The sequence below is a fragment of the Mobula hypostoma genome, chromosome 11 (genome assembly GCF_963921235.1).
Source record: "Mobula hypostoma chromosome 11, sMobHyp1.1, whole genome shotgun sequence".
Lineage (NCBI taxonomy): Eukaryota > Metazoa > Chordata > Chondrichthyes > Myliobatiformes > Myliobatidae > Mobula > Mobula hypostoma.
In genome coordinates, this window is record NC_086107.1 from 75286658 (window position 1) to 75307996 (window position 21339).

The following is a 21339-nucleotide window of genomic DNA, read 5'->3' on the forward strand; positions in this document are numbered from 1 at the left end:
TTTCTCCTGTTTGGGATGCCCTCTGTTCACTGGTCTCATCAGGGAGGGGGTCCAGGAACCTGGAGACACACCCTCAATGACTCAGGAACAGCTTCCTCCTGTCTGACCAGTCCACAAACCCGTGAGCATTTCCTCACCGCTCGTACCTTCTTTCTGTGCTACTGAGCTATTTTGTTTTATTGTAATTCGGAGTTTTTATTATTGTGCGTTACGATGTACGACTGCCGCAAAACTAGACATCTCACGCCATAGTAAACCTGATTGGATTCTGCCCTCGGGCAGAGTCCTGTTTGCTGCGACAAAGCAGTGAGACACAAGGCAGTGTTAGATCTGGTTTTATTTTCCTCAGTAAATATATATAAAAAAATACAAGGCGGAGGGCAGTGAGCTGTCTCTGTGGGCAGCGGTGCTGTTACAGCTGGGTTACAGGCTCTATCACTGCCTGTACTGCTCCCCGCTCCCACACACCCAGCAGAGGCAACTCGTGCAACAGCTAGGCTCTGTGTTAATGACACGCCACAGTCTCTGCCAGCATTACCCCACCCCATCCCCTCTGCCAGCCCACACAGCAACCTGGCACCCCTCTGCCCGTACGCTTCTGAGGGTTGGTCTCCTGGCTGGGCTTCACCGGGGACGCAGCGGAAGGCAAGGAGACCGAAACACCGCTTCGTCGCCCCCCACCCCGACCGGTCCGGGAACTCAGAGACCACCCCACCACCCAGCACCAGGAGTCAGTCCCAGGAGGGGCTGGGGACCGACTGGGGGCATGGCCACTCCTGCTGGGTCAAGAGTTCAAGGGTGAGGCAGTGTGTCCCGAGGGAATCAGGAGCTTCGATCCTGGGGCCCGCTCCGGGAAGGCTGGGTTTACCTCCCAGGAGTTCAGAGCCCAGAAAAGGAGCCACGAGTTCATATCCTGGGTCCCGATCGTAATCGTGTCTTACGACTGCAGGGCAGGGGGCTGGGGCTGGGAAAGCCGAGGGAGAGTGTGGGGCCAGAAGTGGCAGGGGGACAGCAAGGGGCTGGAGCGTGTTGGGTTCCAGGGAGGGAGGGCTTTAGTATGGAGTGTCTTCCTTAAGGCTGCGGTACAGACAGCAGGTGAAGATCATCCCGAAAATCTGCAGAGTGGAGAGGAGCAAACGGTGAGGATGTACTCTCCCACCAATTCCCAATCCCTCCCCGCACTCCCAACCCCCCCATCAAACCTCCCAGCTCCAAAACACAACCCCTCCAACACCCCATCAAACCCCACCACACCCTCCCAACTCGTAAACACAACCCCCCCAACCCCCCATCAAACCCACCCCAACCTCCCAGCTCCTAAACACAACCTCTCCCTAATCCCCAAACCCACCCAACCCTCCCAGCTCTGAAACACAACCCCAACCCCCCATCAAACCCCACCACACCCTCCCAGCTCATAAACACAACCCCTCCCAATCCATCAAACCCACCCCACCCTCCCAACTCCAAAACACAACCTCTCCCTAATCCCCAAACCCACCCAACCCTCCCAGCTCCGAAACACAACCCCAACCCCCCATCAAACCCCACCACACCCTCCCAGCTCATAAACACAACCCCTCCCAATCCATCAAACCCACCCCACCCTCCCAACTCCAAAACACAACCTCTCCCTAATCCCCAAACCCACCCAACCCTCCCAGCTCCGAAACACAACCCCAACCCCCCATCAAACCCCACCACACCCTCCCAGCTCATAAACACAACCCCTCCCAATCCATCAAACCCACCCCATCCTCCCAACTCCAAAACACAACCCCCCCAATCCCCCATCAAACCCACCCCACCCTCCCAGCTCCGAAACACAACCCCTCCAACCCCCCATCAAACCCCACCGCACCCACCCAACTCGTAAACACAACCCCTCCCAATCCATCAAACCCACCCCACCCTCCCAGCTCCGAAACACAACCCCAATCCCCAAACCCACCCCAACCTCCCAGCTCCAAAACACAACCTCTCCCAACCCATCAAACCCACCCCACCCTCCCAGCTCCGAAACACAACCCCTTCCAATCCATCAAACCCACCCCACCCTCCCAGCTCCGAAACACAACCCCTTCCAATCCATCAAACCCACCCCACCCTCCCAGCTCCGAAACACAACCTCTTCCCATCCATCAAACCCACCGCACCCTCCCAGCTCCTACACACAACCCCTCCCAATCCATCAAACCCACCCCACCCTCCCAGCTCCTACACACAACCCCTCCCAATCCATCAAACCCACCCCACCCTCCCAGCTCCGAAACACAACCTGTCCCAGCCCCACACAACCCACCCGTCCCTCACACTCGGCACCATCTCTGCATGCTGCTCTAAGTCGCAAGTGACCCTCAAATCCACACTGTTCTGCTGTGCCCATGTCCTACAGACCTGTGAGACCGTGTCCGTTACACAGACCAGTGAGACCGTGTCCGTTACACAGAGACAGACACACAGACCTGTGAGACCATGTCCATTACACAGAGACAGACACACAGACCTGCGAGACCGAGTCCGTTACACAGAGACAGACACACAGACCTGAGACCGTGTCCGTTACACAGAGACAGACACACAGACCTGTGAGACCGTGTCTGTTACACAGACAGACGCACACACCTGTGAGACCATGTCCGTTACACAGAGACAGACACACAGACCTGTGAGACCGTGTCCGTTACACAGAGACAGACACACAGACCCGTGAGACCGTGTCTGTTACAGAGACAGACACACAGACCTGTGAGACCGTCTCTGTTACAGAGACAGACACACAGACCTGTGAGACCGTGTCTGTTACAGAGACAGACACACAGACCTGTGAGACCGTGTCTGTTACACAGAGACAGACACACAGACCTGTGAGACCGTGTCCGTTACACAGAGACAGACACACAGACCTGTGAGACCGTGTCTGTTACACAGAGACAGACACACAGACCTGTGAGACCGTGTCCGTTACACAGAGACAGACACACAGACCTGTGAGACCGCGTCCGTTACACAGACGCACAGACGTGTGAGACCGTGTCCGTTACACAGAGACAGACGCACAGACGTGTGAGACCATGTCCGTTACACAGAGACAGACACACTGACCTGTGAGACCGTGTCTGTTACACAGAGACAGACACACAGACCTGTGAGACCGTGTCTGTTACAGAGACAGACACACAGACCTGTGAGACTGTGTCTGTTACAGAGACACACAGACCTGTGAGACCGTGTCTGTTACAGAGACAGACACACAGACCTGTGAGACCGTGTCTGTTACAGAGACAGACACACAGACCTGTGAGATCGTGTCCGTTACACAGACAGACGCACAGACCTGTGAGACCATGTCCGTTACACAGACAGACGCACAGACCTGAGACCATGTCCGTTACACAGAGACAGACACACAGACTTGTGAGACCGTGTCCGTTACACAGACAGACGCACAGACCTATGAGACCATGTCCGTTACACAAACGCACAGGCCTGTGAGACCGTGTCCGTTACAGAGACAGACGCACAGACCTGTGAGACCATGTCCGTTACACAGACACACAGACCTGTGAGACTGTGTCCGTTACACAGACACACAGACCTGTGAGACCGTGTCCGTTACACAGACACACAGACCTGTGAGACCGTGTCCATTACACAAAGACAGACGCACAGACCTGTGAGACCGTGTTCGTTACACAGAGACAGACACACAGACTTGTGAGACCGTGTCCGTTACACAGACAGACGCACAGACCTGTGAGACCATGTCCGTTACACAGACACACAGACCTGTGAGACTGTGTCCGTTACACAGACACACAGACCTGTGAGACCGTGTCCGTTACACAGACACACAGACCTGTGAGACCGTGTCCATTACACAAAGACAGACGCACAGACCTGTGAGACCGTGTCCGTTACACAGAGACAGACACACAGACTTGTGAGACCGTGTCCGTTACACAGACAGACGCACAGACCTGTGAGACTGTGTCCGTTACACAGACACACAGACCTGTGAGACCGTGTCCGTTACACAGACACACAGACCTGTGAGACCGTGTCCATTACACAAAGACAGACGCACAGACCTGTGAGACCGTGTCCGTTACACAGAGACAGACGCACAGACCTGTGAGACCGTGTCCGTTACACAGAGACAGACGCACAGACCTGTGAGACCGTGTCCGTTACACAGAGACCTGTGAGACCGTGTCCGTTACACAGAGACAGACGCACAGACCTGTGAGACCGTGTCCGTTACACAGAGACAGACACAGAGACCTGTGAGACCGTGTCCATTACACAGAGACAGACGCACAGACCTGTGAGACCGTGTCCGTTACACAGACGCACAGACCTGTGAGACCGTGTCCGTTACACAGACAGACGCACAGACGTGTGAGACCGTGTCTGTTACAGAGACAGACACACAGACCTGTGAGACCGTGTCCGTTACACAGACGCAGACGTGTGAGACCGTGTCTGTTACAGAGACAGACACACAGACCTGTGAGACCGTGTCCGTTACACAGAGACCTGTGAGACCGTGTCCGTTACACAGAGACAGACGCACAGACCTGTGAGACCGTGTCCGTTACACAGAGACAGACGCACAGACCTGTGAGACCGTGTCCGTTACACAGAGACAGATGCACAGACCTGTGAGACCGTGTCCGTTACACAGAGACAGACGCACAGACTTGTCAGACCGTGTCCGTTACACAGAGACAGACGCACAGACCTGTGAGACCGTGTCGGTTACACAGACAATCGCACAGACGTGTGAGACCGTATCCGTTACACAGAGACAGACGCACAGACGTGTGAGACCGTGTCCGTTACACAGACAAACGCACAGACCTGTGAGACCGTGTCCATTACAGAGAGACAGACACACAGACCTGTGAGACCGTGTCCGTTACACAGAGACAGACACACAGACCTGTGAGACCATGTCCGTTACACAGACAGACGCACAGACCTGTGAGACCGTGTCCGTTACAAGGACAGACACACAGACGTGTGAGACCACGTCCGTTACACAGACAAACGCACAGACCTGTGAGACCGTGTCCGCTACACAGAGACAGACACACAGACTTGTGAGACCGTGTCCGTTACACAGAGACAGACACACAGACTTGTGAGACCATGTCCGTTACACAGAGACAGACACACAGACTTGTGAGACCGTGTCCGTTACACAGACACACAGACCTGAGACCGTGTCCGTTACACAGACAGACGCACAGACGTGTGAGACCGTGTCTGTTACAGAGACAGACACACAGACCTGTGAGACCGTGTCCGTTACACAGACAGACGCAGACGTGTGAGACCGTGTCTGTTACAGAGACAGACACACAGACCTGTGAGACCGTGTCCGTTACACAGAGACAGACGCACAGACCTGTGAGACCGTGTCCGTTACACAGAGACAGACACAGAGACCTGTGAGACCATGTCCATTACACAGAGACAGACGCACAGACCTGTGAGACCGTGTCCGTTACACAGAGACAGACGCACAGACCTGTGAGACCGTGTCCGTTACACAGAGACAGACGCACAGACCTGTGAGACCGTGTCCGTTACACAGAGACAGACACACAGACCTGTGAGACCGTGTCCGTTACACAGACGCACAGACCTGTGAGACCGTGTCCGTTACACAGAGACAGACACACAGACTTGTGAGACCATGTCCGTTACACAGAGACAGACACACAGACTTGTGAGACCGTGTCCGTTACACAGACGCACAGACCTGTGAGACCGTGTCCGTTACACAAAGACAGACACACAGACTTGTGAGACCGTGTCCGTTACACAGAGACAGACACACAGACCTGTGAAACCATGTCCGTTAAACAGACAGACGCACAGACCTGTGAGACCGTGTCCGTTACACAGACAGACGCACAGACGTGTGAGACCGTATCCGTTACACAGACGCACAGACGTGAGACCGTGTCTGTTACAGAGACAGACACACAGACCTGTGAGACCGTGTCCGTTACACAGACAGACACACAGACCTGTGAGACCGTGTCTGTTACACAGAGACAGACACACAGACCTGTGAGACCGTGTCCGTTACACAGACAGATGCACAGACCTGTGAGACCATGTCCGTTACACAGACACACAGACCTGTGAGACCGTGTCCGTTACACAGACACACAGACCTGTGAGACCATGTCTGTTACACAGAGACAGACACACAGACCTGTGAGACCGTGTCCGTTACACAGACACACAGACCTATGAGACCGTGTCTGTTACAGAGAGACAGACACACAGACCTGTGAGACCGTGTCCGTTACAAAGACAGACACACAGACCTGTGAGACCGTGTCCGTTACACAGAAGCACAGACCTGTGAGACCGTGTCTGTTACAGAGACAGACACACAGACCTGTGAGACCGTGTCCGTTACACAGACAGACACACAGACCTGTGAGACCGTGTCTGTTACAGAGACAGACACACAGACGTGTGAGACCGTGTCCGTTACACAGACAGACACACAGACCTGTGAGACCGTGTCTGTTACAGAGACAGACACACAGACCTGTGAGACCGTGTTTGTTACAGAGAGACAGACACACAGACCTGTGAGACCGTGTCCGTTACAGAGACAGACACACAGACCTGTGAGACCGTGTCCGTTACACAGACAGACACACAGACCTGTGAGACCGTGTCTGTTACAGAGACAGACACACAGACCTGTGAGACCGTGTCTGTTACAGAGACAGACACACAGACCTGTGAGACCGTGTCTGTTACAGAGAGACAGACACACAGACCTGTGAGACCGTGTCCGTTACAGAGACAGACACACAGACCTGTGAGACCGTGTCTGTTACAGAGACAGACACACAGACCTGTGAGACCGTGTCTGTTACAGAGAGACAGACACACAGACCTGTGAGACCGTGTCCGTTACAGAGACAGACACACAGACCTGTGAGACCGTGTCTGTTACAGAGACAGACACACAGACCCGTGAGACCGTGTCTGTTACAGAGACAGACACACAGACCTGTGAGACCGTGTCCGTTACAGAGACAGACACACAGACCTGTGAGACTGTGTCCGTTACAGAGACAGACACACAGACCTGTGAGACCGTGTCTGTTACAGAGACAGACACACAGACCTGTGAGACCGTGTCCGTTACAGAGACAGACACACAGACCTGTGAGACTGTGTCCGTTACAGAGACAGACACACAGACCTGTGAGACCGTGTCCGTTACAGAGACAGACACACAGACCTGTGAGACCGTGTCCGTTACACAGACAGACACACAGACCTGTGAGACCGTGTCCGTTACAGAGACAGACACACAGACCTGTGAGACCGTGTCCGTTACACAGACAGACACACAGACCTGTGAGACCGTGTCTGTTACAGAGACAGACACACAGACCTGTGAGACCGTGTCTGTTACAGAGACAGACACACAGACCTGTGAGACTGTGTCCGTTACAGAGACAGACACACAGACCTGTGAGACCGTGTCCGTTACACAGACAGACACACAGACCTGTGCCGTGCGCGTCTGTAATATTCAGCTCCATAATGTTGGAGCCGTGCAGCACTGGTGCATCAGACAAGCCCCTGCCTAGCCCCCGTGCATGGCCTGCCCGGCCCCCGTCACTAGCGCCAGCCGCGTCCCTACCTGGACACAGGCAATGCCAATTCCCACTGCCCCGATGATCCTCAGGTGAGCCATGATGAACCCCTCCAGCTTGGTGATACAGCCCCCCTGGAAGAGAACACAGCCCAGTGAGGGGGGTTTTCATCAGAGCAGGGCCAAGGCTGTGTTGGAGAGAGCTGTCCTAGACTCATAACTCACAACTCACAACCTGGATGTTAGTAGGGCACCAACCCAAGGGGAGTGAAAGTTTCAGCACCAACTGAAACTGTCTTTGGATCGCTGCCGGAGAAGGAGTCCGTGAGCAGCCTATCACCGTGTGGCTTGCTGTGGTAGGAGGTAGGAGTCTGTGAGCAGCCTATCACCGTGTGGCTTGCTGTGACAGGCAGGAAGGTGTCTGTGAGCAGCCTATCACCATGTGGCTTGCTGCGGCGGGCGGGAAGGCCTCTCTGCCTCGTGTGGTGTCCCTCTCTTTCGATGAATGTCGGTGATATCGTGGTTTTGCATTAATGGATTGGACTATTGTGTTTATGGACTGTGGGCTTTCTTCAGACTTATGATTTTTATATTCCGTGGTTTTTTTATCACCCGTTCCTTTTCTGTTTTATTGTGTGAGGGGAGGGTGTTTGGGTGTTGCTGTTCTGTTAGTTTTCTGTGCGAGGAGGGGTTGTTTTTTGGGGGGGGTGTCAATGTTTCTGTTCCATTTTGTACGGGGGTGGGGGTGGGTTTATTGTTTCCCTCTGAAGGATTTTCGTGTTCTTTCTTTGTTTCGTGGCTATCTGGAGAAGACGAATCCCAGAGTTGTATATGGATACATGAAGCTTTCAAGCAACAGCTGGACGCAATCGGGGGTCGATACCGATCACCAGTGAACAGCTGGACACGAACTGCCAATCATCAGCAGCACGTCCCGCTGGATTCGCACTGCTCCGATACTGACCTCCACCTTGTAGATATTGGATGGGTGGTCCCTCTTGCCACAGCCAGTGGTTCTCGTCTTGCAACAGCTGTCGGGAACGACGCGGCCCCCGGCGTTGGAGGTTTTCACCCAAACGCTGTCATTCCAGTCCAGCGAGTTGTTGCTGCCACAGCAGCGGAACTGAGTGGTAGAGGAGAGGGCAGTGAGAGCCACGGTTCAGCCTGCCCAGTACCTCCCGAACATAACCACAGCCCTGGGGCTGACATGTCACAACAGGAGGGGCTGCAACCCTCAGATACAGAGTGACAGGGCAGATTTTGTCAGGCTTATCCACAATAACCAGACTTGCAACCTGAACCACACATCTAAAGCTTCCCTCCTCCTCCCTCCCAAATCACAGCCCCCCTGGCCCCCGGCTCCTTCACTTCCAACCCACACCGACCCTCACTCCACTATTCCCTTGCACCCCAAGTCTCCCCCAACACCCCAATCCCCTCTCCTTCCAGCTGCTCTCCCCTGACCCTTCCACACACTGAGCAGACAAGGAGAAGCAGATCTTTAAGGAAATAGTTCATAACGTTCTACCGAGACACAAATGGCAAAGCGATGAAGGTAAAAATCGTATCAGACTGAAGGAGAAGTATATAGTTTTGCAAGAATTAGCAATGGCTCAGAAGAAATCAATAAAGAATTATTTTTAAAAAGAGAGGGTGTAAATGTACTGAGAGGGAGAAACAGCAAACAACAGCAGCAGAAATCAATATTCCTCCTTCAGACGGTGAGTCTGGGGATTTAACAGAAGGAAAGGAGGAAATGGAGAGACTTTCAACAAGTATCTTGTGTGTGCCCTCCTGATACAAGACTCCAAAATCATCCAAAGGAATGATAGACAATGCAGGAGCCAAAAGGGAGGGAGACATTTGAGACAATCAAGCAGGAAGCAGACAGTCCTCTCTTTCCTGCTTGCCCGAGTCCTGGAGAAAGGTAACAGTGAGCTGAATGGAAAACCGGCAATGTCACATCCTTATTCGAGAAAGGAAGGAGACAGAGCGGAAAACCACAGGCTGGTTAGTCTAACGTTAGCAAGTAGGAAAATACTGGAATCTATGGTTAGGGAAGTGGGACAGGAATTTAGAAAACTGCAAATTTTCTAAATTTTGCTCCTATTCTCGAAATTCTCTGCTCCTATTTCCATTCTTAATCCAGCCCCCGTGAAAGGTGTTCATGCGTCTTCCAGATCCTGCTGTCTTCTCCCTCCTTTTGGGGAGGTATGTCCCAGAACCCACCCCACCCCGTGTGATGTTCAGTCCCAGACCCCACCCCACCCCATGTGATGTTCAGTCCCAGACCCCATCCCACCCATGTTCAGTCCCAGACCCCACCCATGTTCAGTCCCAGACCTCACCCCACCCGTATTCAGTCCCAGACCCCACCCCACCCCATGTGATGTTCAGTCCCAGACCCCATCCCACCCATGTTCAGTCCCAGACCCCACCCCACCCCGTATTCAGTCCCAGACCCCATCCCACCCCGTGTGATGTTCAGTCCCAGACCTCACCCCACCCCCTGTGATGTTCAGTCCCAGACCCCATCCCACCCCGTGTGATGTTCAGTCCCAGACCCCATCCCACCCGTGTTCAGTCCCAGACCCCACCCCACCCCGTGTAATGTTCAGTCCCAGACCCCATCCCACCCGTGTTCAGTCCCAGACCTCACCCCACCCGTATTCAGTCCCAGACCCCACCCCACCCCGTGTAATGTTCAGTCACAGACCCCATCCCACCCCTGTTCAGTCCCAGACCCCACCCCACCCCGTGTGATGTTCAGTCCCAGACCCCACCCCACCCAGTGTGATGTTCAGTCCCAGACCCCACCCCACCCAGTGTGATGTTCAGTCCCAGACCCCACCCCACCCCGTGTGATGTTCAGTCCCAGACCCCACCCCACCCAGTGTGATGTTCAGTCCCAGACCCCATCCCACCCATGTTCAGTCCCAGACCCCACCCCACCCAGTGTGATGTTCAGTCCCAGACCCCACCCCACCCCGTATTCAGTCCGACCCCACCCCACCCCGTGTGATGTTCAGTCCCAGACCCCATCCCACCCCGTGTGATGTTCAGTCCCAGACCCCACCCCACCCCACCCCGTGTTCAGTCCCAGACCCCACCCCACCCCGTGTGATGTTCAGTCCCAGACCCCATCCCACACAGTGTGATGTTCAGTCCCAGACCCCATCCCACCCGTATTCAGTCCCAGACCTCACCCCACCCCGTATTCAGTCCCAGACCCCACCCCACCCCGTGTGATGTTCAGTCCGACCCTATCCCACCCCGTGTGATGTTCAGTCCCAGACCCCACCCCACCTCGTGTTCAGTCCCAGACCCCACCCCACCCAGTGTGATGTTCAGTCCCAGACCCCACCCCACCCCGTGTGATGTTCAGTCCCAGACCCCACCCCACCCAGTGTGATGTTCAGTCCCAGACCCCACCCCACCCAGTGTGATATTCAGTCCCAGACCCCATCCCACCCATGTTCAGTCCCAGACCTAACCCCACCCCGTATTCAGTCCCAGACCCCACCCCACCCCGTGTGATGTTCAGTCCCAGACCCCATCCCACCCCGTAATCAGTCCCAGACCCCACCCCACCCAGTGTGATTTTCAGTCCCAGACCCCATCCCACCCCGTATTCAGTCCCAGACCCCACCCCACCCCGTGTGATGTTCAGTCCCAGACCCCACCCCACCCCGTGTGATGTTCAGTCCCAGACCCCACCCCACCCTGTGTGATGTTCAGTCCCAGACCCCATCCCACCCATGTTCAGTCCCAGACCTAACCCCACCCCGTATTCAGTCCCAGACCCCACCCCACCCCGTGTGATGTTCAGTTCCAGACCCCACCCCACCCCGTGTGATGTTCAGTCCCAGACCCCATCCCACCCATGTTCAGTCCCAGACCCACCCCACCCCGTGTGATGTTCAGTCCCAGACCACACCCCACCCCGTGTGATGTTCAGTCCCAGACCCCATCCCACCCGTGTTCAGTCCCAGACCCACCCCACCCCGTGTGATGTTCAGTCCCAGACCTCACCCCACCCCGTGTGATGTTCAGTCCCAGACCCCATCCCACCCGTGTTCAGTCCCAGACCTCACCCCACCCCGTATTCAGTCCCAGACCCCACCCCACCCCGTGTGATGTTCAGTCCCAGACCCCATCCCACCCATGTTCAGTCCCAGACCTCACCCCACCCCGTATTCAGTCCCAGACCCCACCCCACCCCGTGTGATGTTCAGTCCCAGACCCCACCCCACCTCGTGTTCAGTCCCAGACCCCACCCCACCCCGTATTCAGTCCCAGACCCCACCCCACCCCGTTGTATGTTCAGTCCCAGACCTCACCCCACCCCGTGTGATGTTCAGTCCCAGACCCCATCCCACCCCGTGTGATGTTCAGTCCCAGACCTCACCCCACCCCGTATTCAGTCCCCCCAGACCCCCACCCCACCCCACCCCGTATTCAGTCCCAGACCCACCCACCCGTGTGATGTTCCCCCAGTTCAGTCCCAGACCCCACCCCACCCCGTATTCAGTCCCAGACCCCACCCCACCCCGTGTGATGTTCAGTCCCAGACCCCACCCTACCCAGTGTGATGTTCAGTCCCAGACCCCACCCCACCTCGTGTGATGTTCAGTCCCAGACCCCACCCCACCTCGTGTTCAGTCCCAGACCCCACCCCACCCCGTATTCAGTCCCAGACCCCACCCCACCCCGTTGTATGTTCAGTCCCAGACCTCACCCCACCCCGTGTGATGTTCAGTCCCAGACCCCACCCCACCACGTGTTCAGTCCCAGACCTCACCCCACCTCGTGTTCAGTCCCACACCCCACCCCACCCCAGGTGATGTTCAGTCCCAGACCCCACCCCACCCCGTGTGATGTTCAGTCCCAGACCTCACCCCACCCCGTGTGATGTTCAGTCCCAGACCCCACCCCACCCCGTGTGATGTTCAGTCCCAGACCCCACCCCACCCATGTTCAGTCCCAGACCTCACCCCTACCCCGTATTCATTCCCAGACCGCACCCCACCCCGTGTGATGTTCAGTCCCAGACCCCATCCCACCCGTGTTCGGTCCCACACCTCACCCCTACCCCGTATTCATTCCCAGACCCCACCCCACCCCGTGTGATGTTCAGTCCCAGACCTCACCCCACCCCGTATTCAGTCCCAGACCCCACCCCACCCCGTATTCAGTCCCAGACCCCATCCCCACCCCGTGTGATGTTCAGTCCCAGACCTCACCCCACCTCGTGTTCAGTCCCAGACCCCACCCCACCCCGTGTGATGTTCAGTTCCAGACCCCACCCTACCCCGTGTGATGTTCAGTCCCAGACCCCATCCCACCCGTGTTCAGTCCCAGACCCCACCCCACCCCGTATGATGTTCGGTCCCAGACCCACCCCACCCCGTGTGATGTTCAGTCCCAGACCCCATCCCACCCATGTTCAGTTGCAGACCTCACCCCACCCCGTATTCAGTCCCAGACCCCACCCCACCCCGTGTGATGTTCAGTCCCAGACCTCACCCCACCTCGTGTTCAGTCCCAGACCCCACCCCACCCGTGTGATGTTCGGTCCCAGACCCCACCCCACCCCGTGTGATGTTCGGTCCCAGACCCCACCCCACCCCGTGTGATGTTCAGTCCCAGACCCCACCCCACCCGTATTCAGTCCCAGACCCCACCCCACCCCGTGTGATGTTCAGTCCCAGACCCCATCCCACCCGTGTTCGGTCCCAGACCCCACCCCACCCCGTGTGATGTTCAGTCCCAGACCTCACCCCACCTCGTGTTCAGTCCCAGACCCCACCCCACCCCGTGTGATGTTCGGTCCCAGACCCCATCCCACTCATGTTCAGACCCAGACCCCACCCCACCCGTGTGATGTTCGGTCCCAGACCCCACCCCACCCCGTGTGATGTTCAGTCCCAGACCCCACCCCACCCCGTGTGATGTTCAGTTCCAGACCCCGCCCCACCCGTGTTCGGTCCCAGACCCCACCCCACCCGTGTTCGGTCCCAGACGCCACCCACCCCGTGTTCAGTCCCAGACCCCACCCCACCCCGTGTGATGTTCAGTCCCAGACCCCATCCCTCTCATGTTCAGTCCCAGACCTCACCCCACCTCGTGTTCAGTCCCAGACCCCACCCCACCCCGTGTGATGTTCGGTCCCAGACCCCACCCCACCTCGTGTGATGTTCAGTTCCAGACCCCACCCCACCTGTGTTCAGTCCCAGACCCCACCCCACCCCGTATTCAGTCCCAGACCCCACCCCACCCCGTGTGATGTTCAGTCCCAGACCCCACCCCACCCGTGTTCGGTCCCAGACCCCACCCCACCCCATGTGATGTTCAGTCCCAGACCTCACCCCACCTCGTGTTCAGTCCCAGACCCCACCCCACCCCGTGTGATGTTCAGTCCCAGACCCCATCCCACCCGTGTTCGGTCCCAGACCCCACCCCACCCCGTGTGATGTTCAGTCCCAGACCCCATCCCTCTCATGTTCAGTCCCAGACCTCACCCCACCTCGTGTTCAGTCCCAGACCCCACCCCACCCCGTGTGATGTTCGGTCCCAGACCCCACCCCACCTCGTGTGATGTTCAGTTCCAGACCCCACCCCACCCGTGTTCAGTCCCAGACCCCACCCCACCCCGTATTCAGTCCCAGACCCCACCCCACCCCGTGTGATGTTCAGTCCCAGACCTCACCCCACCTCGTGTTCAGTCCCAGACCCCACCCCACCCCGTGTGATGTTCAGTCCCAGACCCCACCCCACCCCGTGTGATGTTCAGTCCCAGACCTCACCCCACCTCGTGTTCAGTCCCAGACCCCACCCCGTGTGATGTTCAGTCCCAGACCCCATCCCACCCGTGTTCGGTCCCAGACCCCACCCCACCCCGTGTGATGTTCGGTCCCAGACCCCACCCCACCCCGTGTGATGTTCAGTCCCAGACCCCATCCCACTCATGTTCAGTCCCAGACCTCACCCCACCTCGTGTTCAGTCCCAGACCCCACCCCACCCCGTGTGATGTTCGGTCCCAGACCCCACCCCACCTCGTGTGATGTTCAGTTCCAGACCCCACCCCACCCGTGTTCAGTCCCAGACCCCACCCCACCCCTTGTGATGTTTGGTCCCAGACCCCACCCCACCCCGTGTGATGTTCGGTCCCAGACCCCACCCCACCCCGTGTGATGTTCAGTCCCAGACCTCACCCCACCTCGTGTTCAGTCCCAGACCCCATCCCACCCCATGTGATGTTCAGTCCCAGACCCCATCCCACCCGTGTTCGGTCCCAGACCCCACCCCACCCCATGTGATGTTCGGTCCCAGACCCCACCCCACCCCGTGTGTTGTTCGGTCCCAGACCCCACCCCACCCCGTGTGATGTTCAGTCCCAGACCTCACCCCACCCGTGTTCAGTCCCAGACCCCACCCCACCCCGTGTGATGTTTGGTCCCAGACTTCACCTCCTGTTGCAGTTTGTCAACGGCCTTGGTGATCTTCTCATTCCCTGCTACCCGGTACTTCTCAATCATCGTCACTCTCAGGTTTGTCTTCAGGTCATCACTCAGCTGTGCCGGAAAGTAGCAAGGGAGTGAGTGGGAGGTGGCGAGGGCAGGAGAGAGAAACAGGGGAAGTTAATGCTGATCAACAAGGCACACCATAGTTTACTCACAGAGCACAAGAAACTGCAGAGAGCTTGTCACAAACCCAGCCTCCTCTCCATCGATCTGTCTACCTGTCCCATTGCCTCAGGGATGTAGCCATCAAGGAGCCCTCCCACCCCAGAGATTCTCCCTTCTCTCCCCACATCCATCAGGCAGAAGGGACAAAAGAACACAGGTCACCAGGCTCAGACCAGCTTCTATCCCACTGTTATCAGATTCTTGAACAACTCTCTTGTCCAATAAGATGGAATGCTGGCCTAACAATCTCCCTTTGATTTTTCACTTTATCATTTACCTGCACTGCACTTTTTCGATAGCTTTTACACTTTCTTCTATATCGTTATTACTTTGCCATTACTCTCGTTCAATGCACTGTGTGATGATCTGATCTGTACAAATGCTATACAAGGATCTCCCTGTATCTTAGTAAATGTGACAATTATAAACTAATACTTTGCACTTTATCCATCTTTCTGCATTGCACTTTATATTCTGTGTCTCCCCCCCCCCCCCCCCACTTTGTACTACCTGAATGGAATGATCTGTCTGGAACACACACAAAAGCCAGTTGTTGTATACCGCTCTATCACTGCCTACCACCAGATGGCAGTGTACAGACCTGCTCTATCACTGCCTACCACTAGATGGCAGAGTGTACAGACCTGCTCTATCAGGCCCTATCATCAGATGGCAGTGTACAGACCTGCTCTATCACTGCCTACCACTAGATGGCAGAGTGTACAGACCTGCTCTATCACTGCCTACCTCTAGATGGCAGAGTGTACAGACCTGCTCTATCACTGCCTACCACCAGATGGCAGTGTACAGACCCGCTCTATCAGGCCCTATCACCAAATGGCAGTGTACAGACCTGCTCTATCACTGCCTACCACTAGATGGCAGAGTGTACAGACCTGCTCTATCACTGCCTACCACTAGATGGCAGAGTGTACAGACCCGCTCTATCAGGCCCTATCATCAGATGGCAGTGTACAGACCTGCTCTATCACTGCCTGCCACCTAAAAAGGTAAACAGAACTCGGATCCACGGCACCCGCTACATCATCATGTGCCAGTTTCCAACCGCCTAAAATCGAGGAAAAGCTTTGCTACAGTAGAGGAGCTACTACACGGAACATCCCCCCAAACATACAGGATTGACCTTTGGCAACAAACAGAAGCCAGAACCCCACCAAACAATACAGTGCAAGACCCCACAGAAATGTTGCCAGATGAGGCACTGCTTGACAGACGGAAGTGGTTCACTCTCAACAGAGCGAAAGTGGGAGTTTGTAGGACGGGGAGACAACACGGTGAAGTGGGGTTTAAAGACCAGCGAATCCTGTGAGTGTGGCAAAGGGGTGCAGAACATTGAACACGTTCTGCGCAACTGCCCACTCTCACCTGATTTAGCTGACACTGACCTGCTCGACATCAACCAAACACGAGCGGCTGGCTGTCTGGTGTGACAAGCTACGATGATGATGACTGCCTACCACTAGATGGCAGTGTACAGACCCACTCTGTTTTTCTGTGGTTGGGACTGGTGACAAGTTTGCAGGAGGCAGTGGATGGGGGGTAGGGGAATAATATTTTAATTTAAAATTATGTCATAAACATGTATATAAAATTAGTTTTAAAACAAGAGAGAAAGCCGAGGACCTGGAGTTAATATTCCATTATAAAATCTGACCCAATGGACTAGTTCAGTGTATCTGACTGAAGTCAATGTGTGGAGCTGCAGGAGGCTGCCGTGTGCTGGTTGTCAGGCTCCTGTTTCAGCTTTGAGCTTTTGTGTGGATGGCTCTTCGGATCTCTGTGAAGGGCAGATGGCTGACAGAGATTGCCTCTTTAGCTACCACACTGCCCTAGGAGAGTCTCGCTAAAACAAGTAAGTACATGTTCAGCACAGCATTGTGGGCCGAAGGGCCTGTATTGTGCTGTAGCGCTTCTATGTTTCTATAAAGCAGGTGTTCCTGTGAGGGCCGACATCGTGTCTCTACGCTGCTAGAGTGGCTTGGGAATACCCTGCGGGGTGAGGAGCAAGCTGCCTTTGTCTGTGTCCTTCGGGATGCAATTCTGAGCTCAGCACTCAGAAAAAGCAAGCACTATTCCTCTTGAAACAGGGCTGAGGAACTGGGAGAGATGGAACCACTGGCACCAACGAGGTCTCTGCCCATCTCCATCTCCTCAGTCCTCAGGCATCGAAGCATAGGGCCCCATGCTCCGGGAATGGGTACAAGCCTTTACCTGCTGGTAATAGATGTATGCCAAGATGCCAGCCAGGATCTCCAGGAGGAAGATGAACAGCAGCAAAGCAAAATACTGGAAAGAGAGGGAGAAACAGAGTTAGAGATGTAGCTGGTGCCTCTGGTCAACAGGACGCACAGCTCCTACACCGTGTGGGGACAGCACACAGACCTAAACATCACACACAAATAACGCACCATACGGTACTGATCCCCAAGACTGTACGGACACACTGTACTAACCCAAACACTGAGGAAGTGTGCACACACATCAGACAGCATACACGCTCAAATATCTCACTGGCACAACATACAGGTCAGGAGATGTTGTACAAGCCCAAAACTGTGAGTTTGCAGCATATGACCCTACCATTGCAATGGTACGGTGGACTGTATCGACCGTCAACACAAAGCTGGGCGTCCCGCGATCGTTAACGTTAGGAGTTCTAGGGAAAAGGCAGGGTCAGCCATGATCTAATTAAATGGGACAGCAGGCTCACCAGTCGGATGGCCAACCCCAGCTCCTACTTCTTCAGTTTTTAGACGCATCCTTCATGAGGATGCAAATATTTTGATTCCATTGCTGTTGAACACCATCACCATGCCAAACCCCCTCCCAAATGTTGGCATGTCACCATGCCAACCCTGAAACATCGCTCAATACAATTCTCATTTCCTTGTCTGACCACATTGATAGGTTATTCAGGGTGTGGGGAATGGCCAGAGAGTGGGGTTGAGAGCCAAGGGTCGATGGGCTGAATGGTCCATTTCTGCTCTCTGCCTTATGACCTTACGGCATCAGTCATGGTGACTGAAGGGGCCTCGGGATACTGTGGGGGCGGTGGAGTTTAGGGAGAGATGGACATGGCACGAGACCCCGCCCCGAGATGGAGGCTGCAGAATCCGGGATGGGTGTCCATACTTTACACGGATGGTGCATGGTGTTTGCTGCTTTAAATATCGCTGGTCAGCGTGATGTAATTGCAGTTCGGGGCGGTTCTGTGAGGAGTTTGTACGTTCTCCCTGTGACCCCCTGGGTTTCCCCCGGGAGCTCCGCTTCCCTCCCACAGTCCAAAGACGCACGGGGTGGGTTAACTGGTCATTTTAACTTGTCCTGTGATTTGGTTACGGTTAATCGGGGTTATAGGGTTGCTGGGGTGGTGTGGTTCAAAGGGCTGGAGGCCTGCTCTGCTCCTTATTGCTAAGTAATTAAATAAACAAACACACAAATTAATCACAGGCCGGTTGTTGCTATGGTAACTATTCCTTCAGGGAGAAATCTGCAGAGACTAGCCTGGCCAAAGCTGCAGTTCAACCCCGGAGAGGCTGAGCGCACTCTACAGTAATCCCCTCCCCACAGAGAAGCCCCCGCCCTCCATCGTGTTCCCGACCTCTGAGTCACCACACAGGGCCCCACACACACAGACAAGGACTGCACCCGGGAGAAACCCAGGAGGTTGAGCCTGTCACCGAACACTCCCACAGAGCCCATGGGATGTGTCCTGACCATACAATTCCCAGCAATGGGAGAAGCTGCAGACGTCATCACTGCCCACCATCAGCAGAATCTACTGTCTTGAGAAGCACACATCCATCTTCAAAGGTCAGCACCATCTGGGCCAGGCCGTGCTCTCCAAGCTCCCATCGTGCAGGAGGTACAGAAGCCTGAAGTCCCACACCACCAGGTTCGAGAGCAGTTACTACCCTTCAACCAGGCAGCACAACCTCAATCACTGCTCAGTACAGCAACACTTGGCACTCTGAAACTCCACCTCTCATTAAACGGTGTCCCTGCCTGTGAGATTTTGGATAATTTAACTGTGTCCCTGCCTGTGAGATTTTGGATAATGTATGTTTCATTTGCGCTTTTCTTGTGAACTTTGTGTTGAATCTCTGTGCCCATGACGCTGCAGTAAGTGATGTTTGTTCACATGTACCGGTTCTTGCGTGTACGACAATCAGCTCAACCAATCTTCAGGCACTCACTTAGGCCGCAGAATCTTGAGCCAAGCCCAGGAAACGAATTTAAAACCGATCCCTGGTCTCTGAGAACAAACCCAGCCCTTTACCATCAAACCCAAAGCGCCAGGCTTCAGGAACTGACACAAGTCCGGAACAGTGACGTGGGTCTCTCTGGCACAAGTGCTGAAGTCTCAGGAATAAATCAGAGTACAGAACACAAACGTAGGCTGTCAGCCTGCTGTTGTGCCTGTTCACATTATGAAACCTCACACTGGGTGAGGTGTACAGTCCCACACGCCACACGCCAGCCCACGCCCATGGTCTGAAAGGGCAGACAATTGAGCCCCTCCCCAGCACTGACCGTGGTGGCTGGGCACACGGCCAGCCCCTCCCCATATCACAGCAGCGTTTCCATTTCCAAGGTAAACACAATGGGGCTGTGCAAACTTTCTCATCAGCTGAGAATGCAGAACATTCTGAATAAAACCAGGAGGACTGTACTACACCACCGCGGTTTAGCCTGACAGGACAAATCCACAGTTTGTGACTGTCCCCAAGCAGAGGGAGGTGGGGTCAGGGGGGGTGGGAATTAAATACATTACCAGAGGATGATACCAAAGGACTTGACCTTCCCTTGCCGGGGGCCCACAGTTGTCAGGGACGTTGAGACCACAGTTGCCAGGGGCTTGATGTCTGGGCCTCCTGGTCTGTAGTTGCCAGGCAGCTTGTTCCCCAAATTTCAGGGCACGCGGTGCTGGGGTTGCTATGCCCAAGGTTTCCAGGGGTGCTAGGGTCTGGGATTCATGGCTGCTGGGCCCTGAGGATGCCAGAAGCATTGGGGCCAGTGGGTGCTGCCAATCCGTGCTGGGACCTGCCGTTGCTGTGGGTGCCAGGGCTCACAGATTCCAGGGGTTTGCGGTTGCCAGGGTTTTAGGGTTTGTGATTGCCAGGGTTTTAGGGTTTGTGATTGCCAGGGTTTTAGGGTTCGCGATTGCCAGGGTTTTAGGGTTTGTGATTGCCAGGGTTTTAGGGTTTGTGATTGCCAGGGTTTTAGGGTTCGCGATTGCCAGGGTTTTAGGGTTCGCGATTGCCAGGGTTTTAGGGTTTGTGATTGCCAGGGTTTTAGGGTTCGCGGTTGCCAGGGTTTTAGGGTTTGTGATTGCCAGGGTTTTGAGCCCCTGTGGATGCTACAGACGTCAGGGCTCGTGTTTGCTAGGCCGTAGTTCCCAAGGGCACCAGGGTCTCCGGTTGCCAGGAATGTTATGTCTCATGATTACTGGAGTTTACAAAATCTGTCCTCACTGACACAAGTCCCGGCCTGTCCTACATTCCAACATCCTCTCTGCTGATTCCTGCTGTTCTCACTGATTGAACACAGCTAAAGCTACAGTAGTCACACAATCAGCAGGCATCTTGCAGTACAGTCTGGCTGGCAATGAAACTGTCTGGGTGTGAGGCTAAAGCTAATCTCACATCCCTGACATCACCTCTGTCCTCACTCCTGGGCCAGAGCCGGGAGACAAAATGCAAAGGTATCCCAACCTCGAGGCCCAGACACAGAGTTTACAGCCCAGCCCAAGTTACCTTCCTCAACAGCTTCACATCAAACTTGTCAGCATGCTTGTCCAGTTCCTCCTGCCCCATATTCACTCCGCTTCCCTTTAAATGCCAGGACCCGCTGTGGGTTCTCCCAGAGTTCTCCAGCAATGATGGATTGTATACATAAAGCATGGATATAGGCCTTCGGCCCATCTAGTCCATGCTGACCATTTACACCAATCCAGTTTACTCTCATCAGCACCGCACCCCCCC

At 55.2% G+C, this 21339-nt stretch overlaps 1 protein-coding gene across 1 annotated transcript in view; it reads right to left on the bottom strand.

The window, feature by feature from the left end:
* Window positions 1-324: 324 nt before the first annotated feature.
* LOC134353833 (CD151 antigen-like) overlaps window positions 325-21339 on the bottom strand; it is a 61577-nt gene continuing 40562 nt past the window's right edge. The window contains exons 4-8 of the mRNA XM_063062294.1: window positions 17567-17641; window positions 15116-15220; window positions 8610-8768; window positions 7694-7780; window positions 325-1115 (exon numbers count right to left, since the gene is read on the bottom strand). Coding sequence (XP_062918364.1) covers window positions 1053-1115; window positions 7694-7780; window positions 8610-8768; window positions 15116-15220; window positions 17567-17641 — 489 coding nt within the window. The 3' untranslated portion in view covers window positions 325-1052. The remainder of the gene's footprint in view (window positions 1116-7693; window positions 7781-8609; window positions 8769-15115; window positions 15221-17566; window positions 17642-21339) is intronic.